General features: G+C 45.5%; 1 protein-coding gene across 2 annotated transcripts in view; it reads left to right on the top strand.

Annotated features, from left to right (window-relative positions):
- LOC143963743 (uncharacterized) overlaps nucleotides 1-13,657 on the top strand; it is a 70,843-nt gene extending 57,186 nt beyond the window's left edge. For both annotated transcript variants that reach the window (XM_077473469.1, XM_077473468.1), the window contains one exon: nucleotides 12,326-13,657. In XM_077473469.1, the coding sequence (XP_077329595.1) occupies nucleotides 12,326-12,460 (135 nt within the window). In that variant the 3' untranslated portion in view covers nucleotides 12,461-13,657. The remainder of the gene's footprint in view (nucleotides 1-12,325) is intronic.
- Nucleotides 13,658-16,522: the final 2,865 nt, after the last annotated feature.

Raw genomic sequence — 16,522 nt, 5'->3', positions numbered from 1 at the left:
CCATTTAGTTTCGAGACGTGAAATTTCACGAACCATATTGCTACCTCTCCAGTGCCCCTGAAATCTGTCGATACCCATAAAGATGGTGCCCTGAGGGTTCTTATTATGCTTTAGGGCAAAATGTTTCGATAGACTATGTTTTGGGAATCCTTTCTTAATATTGGCTATGTGCTCTTCAAGCCTAACGTGTAATTGCCGCTTGGTCCTCCCAATATATTGTTTCGAACATGGGCACTGTATTAAGTAAACTACATATTTGGAGGAGCAAGAAATAAATGGCTTTATCTGAAATGTTTCCAATGTCGAAGTTGACTGGAACGATTCAGTTCTCCTGCCGGTAAGGGAATTCAGTTTACACGTGGGACATTTCCTGCATGGAAAAAACCCACCCATATTCTGAAAAAAGGAGGATTTCCTCGGTGGACTAATAACGTTAGGGGCCAGCTGCAGTCGTAAAGGGGGCACTCCCCGATAAACGACTTTGGGGCGTTCCGGCAATAAAGAACCAAGAACCTTGTCACCTTTGAGTACATTCCAATATTTAGACACTATAGTTTTAATGTCATAATATTGATTGGAATAACTCGTGGTAAACGAGAACCTAAAGGAAATGTCCTCAACTCTATCTCTCGTCCCTAGCAGCTCTTCCCTATCCTTATAGAGAGCTGCAAGAAAAGCTTTTTCTAAAATTTCTTCCTGATACCCCTTTTCAATAAAACGGGCCCTCAGAATGCCAGCCTCCTTAAAAAAAATCCTCAACTTCGGTGCAATTCCGCCTTAATCGTAAAAACTGACTTTTGGGAATAGAATCCAACCAGACCTTATGGTGGCAACTATTAATAAACCCATTGCGGTCAGTTTCTTTGAAAAAAGTTTTGGTGACAATCTTCTTATCTATCACCCTAATGTCCAAATCTAGAAAGTGAATTACCTTACTGCTGGCTTCAAAGGTCAAAACTATGCCCCTATCGTTTTGATTCAGGCCATGAATGAAATCCCTAAGTGACTGCAAACTACCTTTCCATAGGAGGAGGATGTCATCAATATACCGTTTCCAGAGAACCAGCTCTGGCTTGGCCTCGCGATATATGACATCCTCCTCCCATTTGGCCATAAATAGATTAGCCATACTCGGGGCAAATTTTGCCCCCATGGCGACACCTCTCTTTTGGACATAATAGGACCCATCATACCAAAAGTAGTTTTTCTCCATGGCATATTTAAGGAGGCTCATGATAAAATCAATTTGTTGCGGATGCAGGGTGTCGCGTTGCAAAAAATACTCAACAGCCTCCATTCCATGTTGGTGAGAGATAATCGTATAAAGGGAGGAAACATCCGCTGTTGCGAAAATAAAAGTATCATCCCAACAAATATCTCTCAGCAGATTAATGACCTGCTTAGAATCCCTAAGGTACGATGGTGTATTTATCACCAGGGGCTGCAAAAAATTATCAATATATTTGCCCACCCTGGAAGTCACCGAGTCGATGCCACTGACAATCGGTCTTCCAGGGGGGCAAATAGGATCCTTGTGGATCTTGGGAAGATAATAAATGATTGGTGTGCGTGGCACAATAGGAATCAAGAAGGCTTTCTCTTTTTTGGAAACAATACCATCGAGATGACCCCTATCAACAATTTCCACCAAATCCACCAAATCCACCAAAGGAAGGGCTGACACCAGGAGGAGAATCAGGAAGACAATGAATATTAATTTGCTTTTGTCACACAACTGGGTGGGCTCAGGGCTCAGTCCTCTGCGCCCAGAGCCCACCTTTTTTTGAAGCCAATTAGAGCCTCTGGCTCTAATCCTGTGCTTCAAAAAATAAAAATAAAACATTGAAATCCATGTGTCTGGCACCCTGCGTGTAGATTAGGAACCGAGCGCATGGATTAGGCGGGCAGCACCCCTGCTCCCCTTATGGATGCACCGCCACTGCTGAAGACACAGCATTGGTATGAGGAAGCCAAGTCTTTCCTGGTCCAACACTTCGCAAACCCATGTCTATGGAATGGAGAAAACGTTTCCTGGTCTTGAGGTTTAAAGGGTCCTTATTAACCATATGCAACAGAGAAACCATTCTGTAGGGCCAATGTTTAGTTGCACTAAAGAATAGAGATGGGGCTTTGGTATGAGGAAGCCATGTCTTTCTTAGCAAACGCATGTCTGTGCAATGGAGAAAATTTGCCGGTCATGAGCTTTAAAGGGTCCCTGTTAACTATACGCATAAGACAAACCATATTGCTAGCTCAATAGCTATTGCTTTTTGCCTGTCATGAGCTTTAAAGGGTCCCTGTCAACTATACGCATAAGACAAACCATATTGCTATCTCAATAAAGACTAGAGACACAGCATTGGTATGAGGAAGCCAAGTCTTTCCTGGTCCAACTCTTAGCAAACTCATGTCTATGGAATGGAGAAAATGTTTGCAAGTCTTGAGGTTTGCAGGGTCCATGTTACCCATATGCATGAGACCATTCTGCTACACTGCTAGGTCACTAAAGAGTAGAGACGACATTGGCATGAGGAAGACAAATCTTTCTTGGGCCAACATGGAGCAAACTCATCTCTATGAAAAAATAGTTTGCATGTCGTGAGGTTTAAAGGATCCCTGTTACTCATATGCATCAAAGAAACCATTCTGTGGATCCAGTCTTTAGCTACACTGCTAGTTCACCAAAGATTGGAGACACATCATTGATATGAGGAAGCCAAGTCTTTCTAGCTGCTAGAGAGTTTATATTCTGCCTTCTTAGAAATCTAGGTCTATACTTGCCAAATGTCTGATTGCCGGAGACAGTTTGAGCTTTTGGAGCCTCATCGCTGGCAGCGTTTGTGTTTAGCAACACTTTACCCAATCCCTACTATTTATTTTTATTTTATTTTTATAATATATTGGCTGTTATTTGTTTGCTTTGTTTTAGGAGTTGTATCTAAATTCAAAAGAAGCATCCAGATTTTGTAGATTTTCCCCTGGAAATGTCCCCAGACTGCAATAAATTCCTAGATTTATTTTTTAATTCTGCCATGCATTTCTTGATGCTGATTCATATTATTTTGGCCTTCTGTATTTAATACAAAATAATATTTTTTATAACACTATTTAAAATCAAACCGATCACAATGGAACTTTCATGCCCTACTTGCAGAGACGGTATTGGAGTTTGGGTATAATGCTTCAGCCGTAAAATATATACCTTGAAATGAGTTTATGTTTTGGCAAATGTATTATCCTAATTATGACACATGAGAATCAGATTCATTAGGGGGGGCTCGTGTTATGAATATTCTCCTTTTTAAAGAAGTCTAATTTCAGTTTTTATTATTGCGTTCTGAATTTCAATGGTCCTTGTTACCAGAGTATATATCCTAATTGTTATATCTTAATGGTCATGTTTATATCATATACTTATACAATTAAATACCTTTTATTATACATTGTTAATTATTGAATATTGCTGACTAAGAACGCCATTGGGGGAACCTTCCCATATTGTGTTATTGCATTCTGTTCCTTAGGTGATTTTTGCCCCATCTTCCTGTGTGCAGCCTTGTATACATGATCGCATTTTCTGATGGGAAATGTTCGATCACAGGCTGTTGGCGGTAAATCCAACCGTTTGTACACTCCATTGGACAATTGTTGTCGGACTTTCCGGCCAACAAATGTTTGATAGCAGGTTTTTGAATGTCTGTTGTCGGATTTTCCGAGCGTGTGTACACAAGTCCGTCAGACAAAAGTCCAAAGTACAAACACGCACGCTCGGAAACAAGGACGAGCTGGAAGCGGCCGGTCTTGTAAACTAGCACTCGTAATGGAGAATTAACATTCGTGACGCGTCAAATTACGAAATCTCCAAATGCAGCGCACAATTCTCTTCTTCTTTAATGGGATAATAATGAAGCTGCTTTGCTGGTGATACTGATGGACTTATTGCAAACGGATTTTCAAATGCTTTTTTTTTCTAGTGATATCAAGAATAATATTATTATGCTTTTTTTTTCTTTTTTATTTGGGCCAAGTTACCACAACACCATTATCCCGTAGTTTTTAAGATCAAAGATACAACTATGTTGGTGTCCCTTGTCAATTTTACATTGTATTATTTTCTTGAAGGCTGCTGTATTGGTATAACCAATCAGCGTCTAATCTTGGCTTGCCTGAACTTGGGCCGCAGCACCTGTCCAGCATCCCATGCAGTACCAGGACCGCTTTTTCTAGTGCCCAGGGGGAACAGGAATGTGGAACTGCACCCCCTCCTCGCTGTAGAATGAGTTTTACTGCCTTGTGGCCCCCTTGCTCTGCTGTGCCCAAGGCTCCTGCCCACCCCTTGTCCTGGTCCTCAGCCCATATCACCTGTTCACCAGCCCATGTACCTCAATATTGGAATCAGTCAGACTATGGGGGTTATTACTAAAGGCAAATCCACTTTGCATTTCAAGTGCACTTGGAAGTAAAGTCACTGTAGATCCGAGGGGGACATGCAAGGAACATAAAACCCAGCATTTTAGCTCGCACATGATTGGATGATAAAATCAGCAGAGCTTCCCCTCATTTTAGATCTACCCCTCAAATTTAAAGTGACTGCACTTCCAAGTGCACTTGCAGTGAACTAATATTGCTAAGTGGATTTTCCTTTAGTAAATAACCCCCTATGTGTTCGACAGATGTACTCCGATTTGAGTTTGGTCAGGAGGCATCTTCTAGGGCTAGACATCATCAGGCACACTTGTACATGGTCTTGCAGGCAGAGAGAGAGAGAGAGAGAGAGAGAGAGAGAGAGAGTGAGAGACCCTGACCCGTCAGTGACCGGGACCTGGCACATACCTGCCCATACATTGCAGATTGGCAGATCAGTGGTCATGCACTAAATCAGACTAATGTATTTTGATTTTCAAGCTTTGATCTCAATCATGGAATCCTTTAAGTCCTAATAAGAAAGAGATTTATTGGGAATTTAACCATCTGACATCCGCGCTATGGCCGAATGATGGCCACAGCGTGGAATTCCTGGGAGGCCGTCATAGGACGTCCTCCCCTGTGCACGCTCCCTGCGCACGCTGTGATCACCGAGTCACTGAGACTCGGGGGATCACCGATCTGAGTAAGGGGCCGGTCCTGGCCCCTTACCATGTGGTCAGCCAATGACAGCTGATCACATAATCAAAACAAAAGCTCGGTAATCGTTTTTTTTTCTCCTCGCGCTGACAGCGGAGGAGAAAAAAAAAAGCCGATCACCGACTCACCTTAAAGGAACATCGGTCCCGAAACGGAAGAGGCAATTATGCCTCATAATTGGAACCTGAAAGTGCCACCTAACAATGCCCACAAGTGCCACCTATCTATGCCCACAAGTGCCACCTATCAATGCCCACCAGTGGTGCCAATCAGTGCCACATAGAAGAGCTGCCCATCACTGCCACACATCAGTGCCCATCACTGACACCTATCGGTGCTCATCACTGACACCTATCGGTGCCCATCACTGCCACACATCAGTGCCCATCACTGACACCTATCGGTGCCCATCACTGCCGCCTCATCAGCGTACATCAATGATGGACAAACATGACCCGTTTTAAAATTTTATATCAAAATAAAAAAAAAAATGTTTTTTTTTTTTAAATTCGGTCTTTTTACATTTTTTAAATAAAAATAGCACAAGTGATCAAATACCAATAAAAGAAAGCTCTATTTGGGGGAGGGGGGGGAATTATAAAAATTTCATTTGGGTACAGTGTTGTATGACAGCGCAATTGTCATTCAAAATGCGACAGCGCTGAAAGCTGAAAATTGGTCTGGATAAGAGGGGGGTTTAAGTGCCCAGTAAGCCAGTGGTTAAAGAATAACTAAAGGCAAAACTTTATTTCTTTTATTTTTACAGTTTTGGATAGAATGCAGAGGCGTTAGAACACCTGTTGGGTTTTTATTGCTGTGTGTGCCCTTGTTAGACCCCTTTCACACTGAGCCGCTTTGCGGGAGCTATAGCCTTAAAAATAGCGCCTGCAAAGCGCCCTGAAACACTGGTTCCATTCACTCTAGTGTGAAAGCCCGAGGGCATTCACACTGGAGCGGTGCGCTGGCACGGCATCACGAAAAGTTCTGCCAGCAGCTTCTTTGGAGCGGTGGAGGAGCGGTGAACTTACCCCTCCTCCACCGCTCCTCCCCATTGAATTTAATCGGGCAGCGCTGCTATACCGCTGGCGAAATGCCGCTGCGGCAGTGTTTTGCGGGCGGATTTAGCCCCTTTTCGGCAGCTAGCGGGAGTTAAAATGACGCCGCTAAAACAACGGTAAATCGCTTTACCGTTAACGCCCGGGGCGGCTCGGTGTGAAAGCAGCCCTAAGGAGATTCACCCTCTATGTGTCCTGTTTACCATTATCAGTAACCACTTCATCCCTGGAAGGATTTACCCCCTTAATGACAAAAAGGTTAATTAAATCCACAAGGACTTTTTTTTTTACCACTATTATTCCTTTATATTGGCTTTTAAAATTTACAAATGCAGAAATTTAGAATTTGAATGAAAGGTTTAGCCCTGGAGAATAAAAAGTGCATTTTATATACAACTATATAGACCAAAATAAGGGACAATGAGGAGGAATGAGGGAGAGAGGGACAGAGGCTCCAAATCAGGGACAGTCCCTCCAAATCAGGGACAGTTGGGAGCTATGCATCTGCGGCAAGTGATTAAAACTGAATGTAAAAGAAAATCCAGAATTTTGGGTCGTCCTCAGAAAAGTAATAGAGGGGAAATCTTCCAATGGGGACACTAGTCTTGGTTATCTGAGGGTCCCCAAGGAATTCCCTTAATTTGGAGGGACTTCCTCTCACTTCCTGTTTGGCTATGTGACAGGAAGTGAAGGGAAATCTCCGCAATGGGACACAGATGGCAAAAAAAAAAAAAAAAAAATCTGACAGGGGTTATAACCCTCTCTTACTCTATACAAAATGAAAAAAAGTTTAGCCTATAGTTCTACTTTAATGGTACTTGCAAAATTTTAGCGCTCCTCTGTGTGTGTGTGTGTGACCGACAGTCTTTTTTTTTAACCAGTATGTGCCATTATTTGCACCCCCCAGCATGGTCTGGTTGTAGTTTTGTAGTCAGTATAACCATGTAGCACTTAAAAGAGTTAACTGTCTAGTCCTCATCTTGATTTAATAAGTTACACAACAAAGCAGATAATCTCTCTGGAGCGAAATCCTTCCAGACTGAGCTTTTAGCAGGGTGCCTTAAAATAGTGTGCGGGGGTAGGGGCGGTGGGGGTAACTTGGGCCGCGTTCAAATATGAGGCACGGCTTTAATCTGAATGTTTAATGTCTTAAGATGGAAAAAGCTGGGAATATGGAACAGCGGGACACTCGCAGTGCACAGCGTTTGCTATTTCTTTTTCCCTGCATGTTTTCAAGGTATAATGTAAGAGAAAACGCTACTCTCCTTTATAAAAAGATAAATATGACATATAATTGTTACATATTATAACTGTGTACATAAATATATCCTTTTCATTTTAATCCCGGCTAGCTATTTCAACTGTAATCTGGACGATATTTTATTTCCCTGTTTAAACACTTAAAGCGGAGTTCCACCCTAACTTCTGTTCATCTGAACCCTCCCCCCCTCCGGTGCCACAGTTGGCACCTTTCAGGGGGAAGGGGGGGGGGGTGCAGATACTTGTCTAAGACAGGTATTTGCACCCACTTCCGGGCATAGACTCCCGTGGGAGTCTATGCCTCTTCCCACCCCCCCGCGCGTCTGCTGGGACACACACGGGTCCCAGAGACAGCGCGGACCATTCCTATTGTACTGCGCGACTCACGCAACGCTTCACTTCCTGATTCCCTCATCTAGAATGGCGGCGGCAGCAGCCGAGAAACAAGCGATCGATCGGCCTCGATGGACCCCGGGACAGGTGAGTGTCCTTTTATTAAAAGTCAGCAGCTGTAGTATTTGTAGCTGCCGGCTTTTAATAATTAAAAAAAAGAGAGCCATAATTTTGGAAAAAAACAAAACAATATTTTTTACTTTTTGCTATAATAGATATCCCTCCCAAAAAAATGTCTTCATCAGTTTAGGCCAATATGTATTCTTCTACATATTTTTTGTAAAAAAAAAAAAGAAAAATCGCAATATGCATATATTAATTGGTTTGTGCAAACGTTATAATGTCTACAAAATAGGGGATAGATTTATGGCATTTTTATTATTGATTTATTTTTTAGTAGTAATGGGGGCAAAATTAGATTTTTAACAGGACTGCAACATTGCGGCGGACAGATCTGACATTTTTGGAACCAGTGACATTGTACAGTGATTACTATTAGTATTAACTAGTGAGTATTAATATCACTGGCAGGGAAGGGGTTAACACCAGGGGGCGATCAAGGGGTTAAGCGTTCCCTAGAGAGGTGTTTCTAACTGTGGGGGGAGGGGACTGACCGGAGGAGGAGAGAGATCGCTGTTCCTGATCACTAGGAACAGCAGATCTTGCTCTACTCCCCTGTCAGAACGGGGATCTGTCTGTTTACATACACAGATCACCATTCTGGCTCTCTGAGGAGCGATCGCGGGTGGCCAGCGGCCACACTCATCGCTCCTACATTGCTCTTAAAGCGGCCGACGTACACCTACGGCGATTCACTCAGCTGTGCCAACCCGTCGCAGTATAATGACGGCGGGTGGTTGGCAAGCGGTTAAAGTAGATCTAAAGGCAAACCTTTTTCTGATGCTTTAATAAGAATCTGGATAGGTAGTGGGTAATGGTAGGATACTCCAATACCCTACCACAGAACTTTAGCCAAGTCCTTGCAGAAGTAAATGATGTACTGAGCCCTGTAGTAGCAACTTAAGGAGATTAATCTTCCTATTTGGACATCTGAGCAAAGTCCTGTCACTAAGAATTAAATAGACTGAGCTCTTCAGGACATGGGACACAATGTCACCTTTAAACCGGGGTCCAGCATAAGGCCGGCCATAGACAGTTTAAACCATGTATGGGCAGACTGAATGTACACAATTGATTGATCCATCAACTTGCGTACAACCAGTCTGACGATTTCACTTGCGATTAGCGCTAGCGGCTGCTATAGCTGCTAGCAATAATCACTGTCTTCCCCCGGCAGGGGCGGCCGCCCCCCACCTCCATCCCCACCAGGAGAATACAATGTCTCGGCAGGAGGGATTCTCCTTTCAGCACTGTCTATGTTGATGGGGGGGAGTCGTGTCGATTTCCTGCAACCCGTGGTTACAATAAAGAAATTCTCACCGTCAATGGCCTGCCTAAGAGTGATGGCAACTGCACACAGTCTCTAGGATCTCTCTTACCGGTCTGTACTCGCTAATGTCCTTGGATTATTGGTGGCCTCCTTCCAATATCCTCCAGACACTTTCACCCCCGTGGTACCAAACTAGAGTCTCAGACAACAGCCCCTCAGTCAGCTTCAGAATCTCTCAGCAAAACAGGTCTCCAGGTAGCCCAACAGAGGCCTCGATAACCAGCATGCACATGGCAGAATGGCCTAGGGGGCTAACAGCGCCCCCAGGCTGTGATCTCCTCAGAGAAAAAGGCCAGGCTGCTCCAAGTTTGAGTATTTATACAGACTCCCAGTCACCATCTGGGCACCTCTTAGGGATTGGCCAGGGCTGTATGAATATTCAGCTGCTGAATAGACTCTTCATGCCCACTAACTTCCAGAACACTTCTGGACCAATCAGGGGGACGCAGTCCATCCTGCAGCCGCTGTAACACAGAACAGGCCAAAACAATAAAACATAGTCACACGATTACACTGAGCCAAAACGAAATTTGCCTAACAAGGAAATGCAGCTCCACTACTGGGCTTTATAAGATTGTTGGTAGGTGTTGGTAGGTGCCCTTCCCATAGGTGCAATGTGGTTTGAATCAGGTCAATAGTGTCTGGGAGTGATGGAATAACAATGGTATTCCAATGAGCTGCCATTAAGACGTGAGTAAGCACTAGTCTAGTATGAGATGGGACTGAATTTATTCCCAGGTTTAATACAGCTTTTTGGGCTCTTTTTTGAGCGTGTAAAGGCAGGTGTCCCAATACTTATGACAATATAGTGTATCTAGGAGGGTGCTACATCTATGGGCCCAAAATTACACCATCCTGCACCTAAAGTAGTGCCTGCAGCTCTTCCAAAATTGTACTGCAGACAAGCGCATAAGTGTGAACAGGCCCCATAGAACAGAATGAGAAATGGCTTATTGCGCAGTGTTGTTGCGCTTCAGCAAACGTGCAACAAATCGCACAAGTGTGAACGAATTTGAAATGCTCACCAGCAACTGTGAACAGCACCGGTTCCTGCGGCAGTTTTTATTAGTTGGCTAACTTGTAAAACAGAACTCCAGCATGTCCTGAAAGTCTTGGAAATAAATTGGACAACTTTGTACCTTTCTGCACATGGCTCCCACTCAACAAAGAGAAGCCCATAGCAAAAGACGCAGGAATAGGCGCAGGGCTGGCATGACAGGGTAGCAGATTGCCAATTAAGGGTTAACTGGGTGTTTTGCATTGGTCAGAGTAAAGGGCGTGGCCAGAATAGTATGCAGCATAGTTAGGGAGGGGCCAGTGTCCGGTGGTCAGTTGGAGGTCACCGGATGAAGAAACCGCACACACCCTCCCGCCCTGTTGTCTGTATTATATTTGAAACGTTTGCGATTTATTGTTGCATGTTTATGGCGGTTGAGATCTTTGGAGGCCTTCTAAAATGAAGACAAGTATGACATAGTGGGGAACCATCTTGGTATGGGATCCTCGGTAAGATGCCAGTTAACCAAGGTTTAACTGGGCATTTGGATATGGGTGTCAGCCAGGGGCGTAACTAGAAATCACAGGGCCCCATAGCAAAGTGCCACCCTCACCCAGGAGTTGATCCAGAGTCTAGTCTCGGGAGGGGCACTGACAGAAAATACGTTTTTTGGGGGGCAATGGCTGATGTCGGCGCTTCAATCATCACGGCACTATTTGTGTTATGATGTCAGGATGATTGAAACACATTATTTCTATTATCACATTGTTACAGAAAATGAAATAGTTCAACTCACCATAATGCAGAATCAGTGGGACCCCCAAGTGTCACCTGCCACCGTCGCCTGCCACCAGATGCAGATTGTCTCTTGCCACATCACCTGCCACACATTGCAAATTGTCCACTATCACCTGCCACACATTGCGGATTGTCCACTTGCCACGTCAACTGCCACAAGCTGCAGATTGTCACTTGCCACACGTTGCAAATTGCCCACTTGCCACATAACCTGCCACCCATTGCGGATTGTCCACTTGCCACGTCACCTGCCACAAGCTGCAGATTGTCACTTGCCACATGTTGCAAATTGTCCACTTGCCATGTCACCTGCCACCCATTGCCGATTATCCACTTGCCACGTGACCTGCCACCCGTTACGGATTATCCACTTGCCACGTCACCTGCCACCCGTTGCGGATTGTCCACTTGCCACGTCACCTGCCACCCATTGCGGATTGTCCACTTGCCACGTCCACTTGTCACTTTCCTGCTTAGGTGGGGAATGGGGATTGCCATGTCTGTTTCCCAGTCTGAGTCAGGCAGCAGAGAGATGATGTAATCTCTCTGCTGCCTGCACAGTGAGTGAGGGTGTAACTGCCAGTTTGCAGGGCGGGCGCTGGGCGGTGAGAGATGATGTCATCTCTCTGCTCCGCCACCGGCTGATTGGCCACCCAACCACCGACCCTTCCACCCCCCCCCCCCGCCGCCGAGTCACCCAGCTGTGTCCGCTCATACAGTCAGTGTGACTGTATGAGCGCCGAGCAGACGGGCAGTTCAGAGGCTCACACGCCGCCCGCACACCGGGCCCTCCTCGGCTGCGGGCCCCATAGCGACCACACAGGTATCTCTATGGCGGTAGTTCCGCCACTGGTATAAGCGTTGGAATTTGAAGAGTTGGTATTGTCCCAGAGTCGACGTGCTGCGACTGAGGACCTGGTGTGTCACGCTGATACGATATAAATTTTAGGTCTTTTCAGTGCCTTCAAAGATCTGCAACATGGTTACGATTGATCTGAAAAAGTATTGTTTGTGAATCATTTGTTTATGGTTTATTGTTAATAAAATGGCCGGTGCGGCCATGTTTACTCCAAGGGGGTGTCGTCTGGTTATTTAAGATGGTAAACATAATAGTAGGGTATGTGCAAAGCTATTAGGCCAGCTTGCATCAGTCTTACCATAGCCATGGAAGATCTTGTAGGTCAGTAATACAGATGGATGTAAGCTGCCACAAAAACCTTACAAATGTCTGATTTATGTCTTCCGCAGGCTGCTGAATACCTCCGCCTCTTACTTCAGTTCCATGACATGGGATTTCAGCAGGAAGACATCAAGGAAGTTCTCTTAGTTTATGACAATCACAGAGATCGATCCCTGGAGGAACTCATGATGAGAGCACAGTGAAAGCAAAACGAGGTGTAGCCTAAGAGAGAGAGGTATACCGGTCACCGGAATAGACTCTATTTTGTATTTCTAGTTCAGGAACCTCTAAAATGGTGTGTTACAAAAGTTTTAGGCTTAAAATTATAAAGAGATGCATCTAGCTGAACTTGTAGGAGCATTCCCACATCCCAACGATAAACATGGAAAGCATTTGACTACATTCGGATGCACATGGAGAAAAACATGGTGACCCACAATAGCATATATTCCTACTGTACCCTATACATGGTCAAAGAGTGATACCTATGTGTACACTGTTGGTCCCATGAAGAGGCAAACATTCACATAGAATGAAAGAGGTTTGAGACATATATTGCACAGCGTGGCACCACATCCAATAGTGATTAAGCAAAAACTGAAAAAAAGAGAAGAAAAAAAGAGGAAAACTGAAAAGGTTGCCACTATGATCCCAAATAGGAAAGAGGAATAGTCTCGTACTGTGGTTAAAATATATCATTTATTTGACCACTAGCTGACCAGCGCACGGCGATGTACGTTGGCACAATGGCACGGCTGGGCAAATGGGCGTACAGGTACGTCCCTTTTTAATCGCGGCATTGTGGGCGTGCTGCGTGCTCTGTGACCATGCCCGCGGGTCCCGCAGACTCGATATCCGGTGGTGACGGGAAGATGCCTTTGTAAATAAGGCATTTCCCCGTTTTGCATAGTGACATGACAAGGATCTACTGCTCCCTGTCATCGTGCACCATCATGGAACACGAAAACAAGAAAATATAGCAAGATGGAGCAAGAAAAGGAGCTCAGAGGATGGTAAAAACAGCCTATATTGAGGAGCCTGAATCCAGACAAATGGCAGCTCGTGGAATTTATATATACTGGATATTACCACTGGGTAAGGTCCCAAGATCAGTATATGGACACCACCTGTAACAGTTTATCCAACTGATTTCCCCAAGGTGGGAGGGGAATTAGAGGAAACGCTAAGTCCTGTGCAAGATAGATTTGAGCTGAAGCGCCTCATCGCCCATCCCATTGCCTCTATCCTCTGAGCTCCTTTTCTTGCTCCATCAAATGCCCTTATTTTGTACACATGTATCAGAAAACACTATGTTTATGTGTATTTTTACATTCAGGCATTGCGTATATTGCTCTGTACTGTATTTTTCTTTTTCCTGTATGTACAGAAAACATAAATAAATATATATATAAAAAAAAAAAAGTGTCAAGCTTATAATTGCCTAGCTAGGTAAATTAAAAAATAGCGACCTGTAAAAATTTTTTTATTGGTATTGCTATCTTGTTTAAGGTATTGATGTTGATATAGGTCAGTAATGGTGGACCTTGGCACCCCAGATGTTTTGGAACTACATTTCCCATGATGCTCAACTACACTCCAGAGTACATGAGCATCATGGGAAATGTAGTTCCAAAACATCTGGGGAGGGGGGGGGGGGCAAGGTTTGCCATCACTGATATAGGTGATCTGGACCTGGGACTGGCAGCTAAAAGGCCCAGATATAACTTTTTTTGCAATAAAGGCCTGGGAGACAATCAAAAGAGTAGCCAACACGCTTCATGGGTCCAAAATGTTACCTTCATCAGAGCTTGGGATTGAAAACTATGTAAATTAACAAAAAGGGAACTGCTCCTTTTAATGGTATTTCTTCAGAGTGATTACAAGCACAAACCAGCTGCCGAGCTTGAAATCGCACTGGAAGAAATACCACTAATGATGCAGTTCCCTTATTGTACTTATATTCTCTCCCGGATCCCCATGCCTGGACCAAATTACAAATAAAAACATTGTCGCACATTGTGGAGCAAGGTAAACTGCTTCCATTTCCTACTATCTGTTTGAGATATAATGTTCCTTCCTCCTACTATTTTAGATTTTGACAATTATCCCATGACTTTAGTAGCCAATTTTCTGACCCTTCAGTGCACCATTCTATGTCAACTCTCAAGGAGACTGTGCAAACTGACTGCTCATTGAAACCCATGTCATTCCTCTACAACCTTTTTTTTTGTGGTTGAACTGGATGTCTTTATTCAACCCGACTAACTATGTAACTATGTAACCACCTCTGCTATGTTGCACTCAATTAATTGTAAGCACTATGGAATAAATGGTTGGTAGATATACCAGATCTTGATGCGGACAACTGGTCGAAATCTGGGATTTCGCATTTAGACAACTTGTCTCCCTCAGAGACCATCTTATCTCATTTAAAATTGTACATCGAGCATATTATACGCCACACAGGGTACACAAAATGGCTCCATTCACACTTCCAGACTGTTGGAGATGCTGTCACCCTAGAGGTGATTTCATTCACATTTTTTTTCTTGCCCGACCATTGCACAATACATGGAGGATGTGGTTCAGGTTATACAATGGGTCTCTGGACAGAACCTTTCCCTCTCCATTCGAGTCTGCTTGCTGGGGTTGGTTGAGAAGCTGGCCCCTACTTTAGACTTTATAAAGAACACAACAAGACATGTAAGGGTGTAATTAGGGCGGCTAAGAACACGAAAGACACATAGCAGAGGAGAGCAAAAAAAAAATCCTAAGAAATTCTTTAAGTATGTAAACAGTAAAAAAAGGAAGGACAGACCATATTGGCTCCATAAAGAATGAAGAAGGACATCTGGTTACAAAGGATGGGGAGATGGCGAAGGTATTGAAATTATTCTTCTCCTCAGTCTTCACAAAGGAATCGGGGGCTTCAGTAACCAAAACTGCAGTGTTTATCCTCATGACACATCACAGGAAGCCCCTCCATGGTTAACAGAGGACAGAATTAAAATTAGACTTGGGAAGCTTAACATTAATAAATCACCGGGACCAGATGGCTTGCACCTGAGGGTACTTAGGGAACTCAGTCAAGCAATTGCCAGACCATTGTTCCTAATTTTTACTGACAGTGTACTGACTGGAATGGTACCAGCTGATTGGAGAAAAGCCAATGTAGCACCAATATTTAAAAAGGGCCAAAATACATCCCTGGGAATTACAGACCAGTTAGCCTAACATCAATAGTATGCAAGTTCTTAGAGGGGATGATAAGGGACTATATACAAGATTTTAGTAACGAGAACGGTATCATTAGCAGTAATCAGCAAGAGCAGCACATAGCAGGACCGAAGGGTAGGCGGAGGGTTGCCATGACAATAGCACTGGGCAAGCATTGGGCAAGATGTTTAGGGGGCGGAGCCAGCGCAAGGAGGCGAGCGCGCTCTACGCCCCAGCGGCAGTCGCCGGGAAGAAGATTCGGGAGAGGATGGCGTCGTCATTGGAGGACCTCGTGATGCGCCGGCGGCCGCGGCCGCGGCGCATGGTGAGCGCTGGCTGCGGGAGCAAGTGGAGGAGGTGCTCGGGGGACTGCAGGACGGTACCCGGTTGGGGGCGGTCCGGGCGCGGCGCTCCCGCCCGCCGGCCCGTTTCTCTCCAGACTCCCCCAGGGCTCACACCAGTCTCCACGCGGGGAGCGCTGGCCCCGCCCCCCGCGAGCCGCCCACGAAACGGCCGGCCATCCGGGCAGAGGAGGCCTCAGGGCGCAGGGGGGACGGTGGGAGCAGCACAGTGAGGCCGGCCGTCGGACCGGCGTTGGCCTCAGGAAGCACCACTAGGCCCAGAAGGGAGGATTCGGACCCTGCTCCTGTCGCGGCCGCGGCGGGGGCGGGGTCGCGCCTGAGAAGGATGACGACGACAGATGCTGGGGCCAAGGATGGCCATGTGATGGCGGACAGAAGTCGGGAGGGGTGGCGGGCGGCGCACGGCCCACCCTCTACGATAGCGGAGGTCGGGAGCAAGGGCCAGGGGAAGGCGATACGGAAATCGGCCACGGGGTGGTGAAGAGGACGGCCCGGGAGCAGCCCCCATCAGCCCAGGCAGGGCCCCGGGATCGGATGTCGCAGGAGGTGGAGAGCCCGGACCGGTCGGAAGGAGAGCTGTCGTCCTCGGAGGAGGAAGGGCCGAGAGGCGTTCCGTCAGCGGTCGTGGGAGGATCGGCGGCTGGAGGCGAGTCTTCCAGGCGGCCCGGTAAGTCGGCTTTTCTTCTG

Source organism: Lithobates pipiens, unplaced genomic scaffold (assembly GCF_037356315.1).
Source record: "Lithobates pipiens isolate NorthernLeopardFrog02 unplaced genomic scaffold, aLitPip1_a1.2 Scaffold_8, whole genome shotgun sequence".
NCBI classification, from domain to species: Eukaryota; Metazoa; Chordata; class Amphibia; order Anura; family Ranidae; genus Lithobates; species Lithobates pipiens.
Note: the sequence above shows the minus strand (reverse complement) of the source record. Positions and strands in the feature narration are given on the sequence as shown.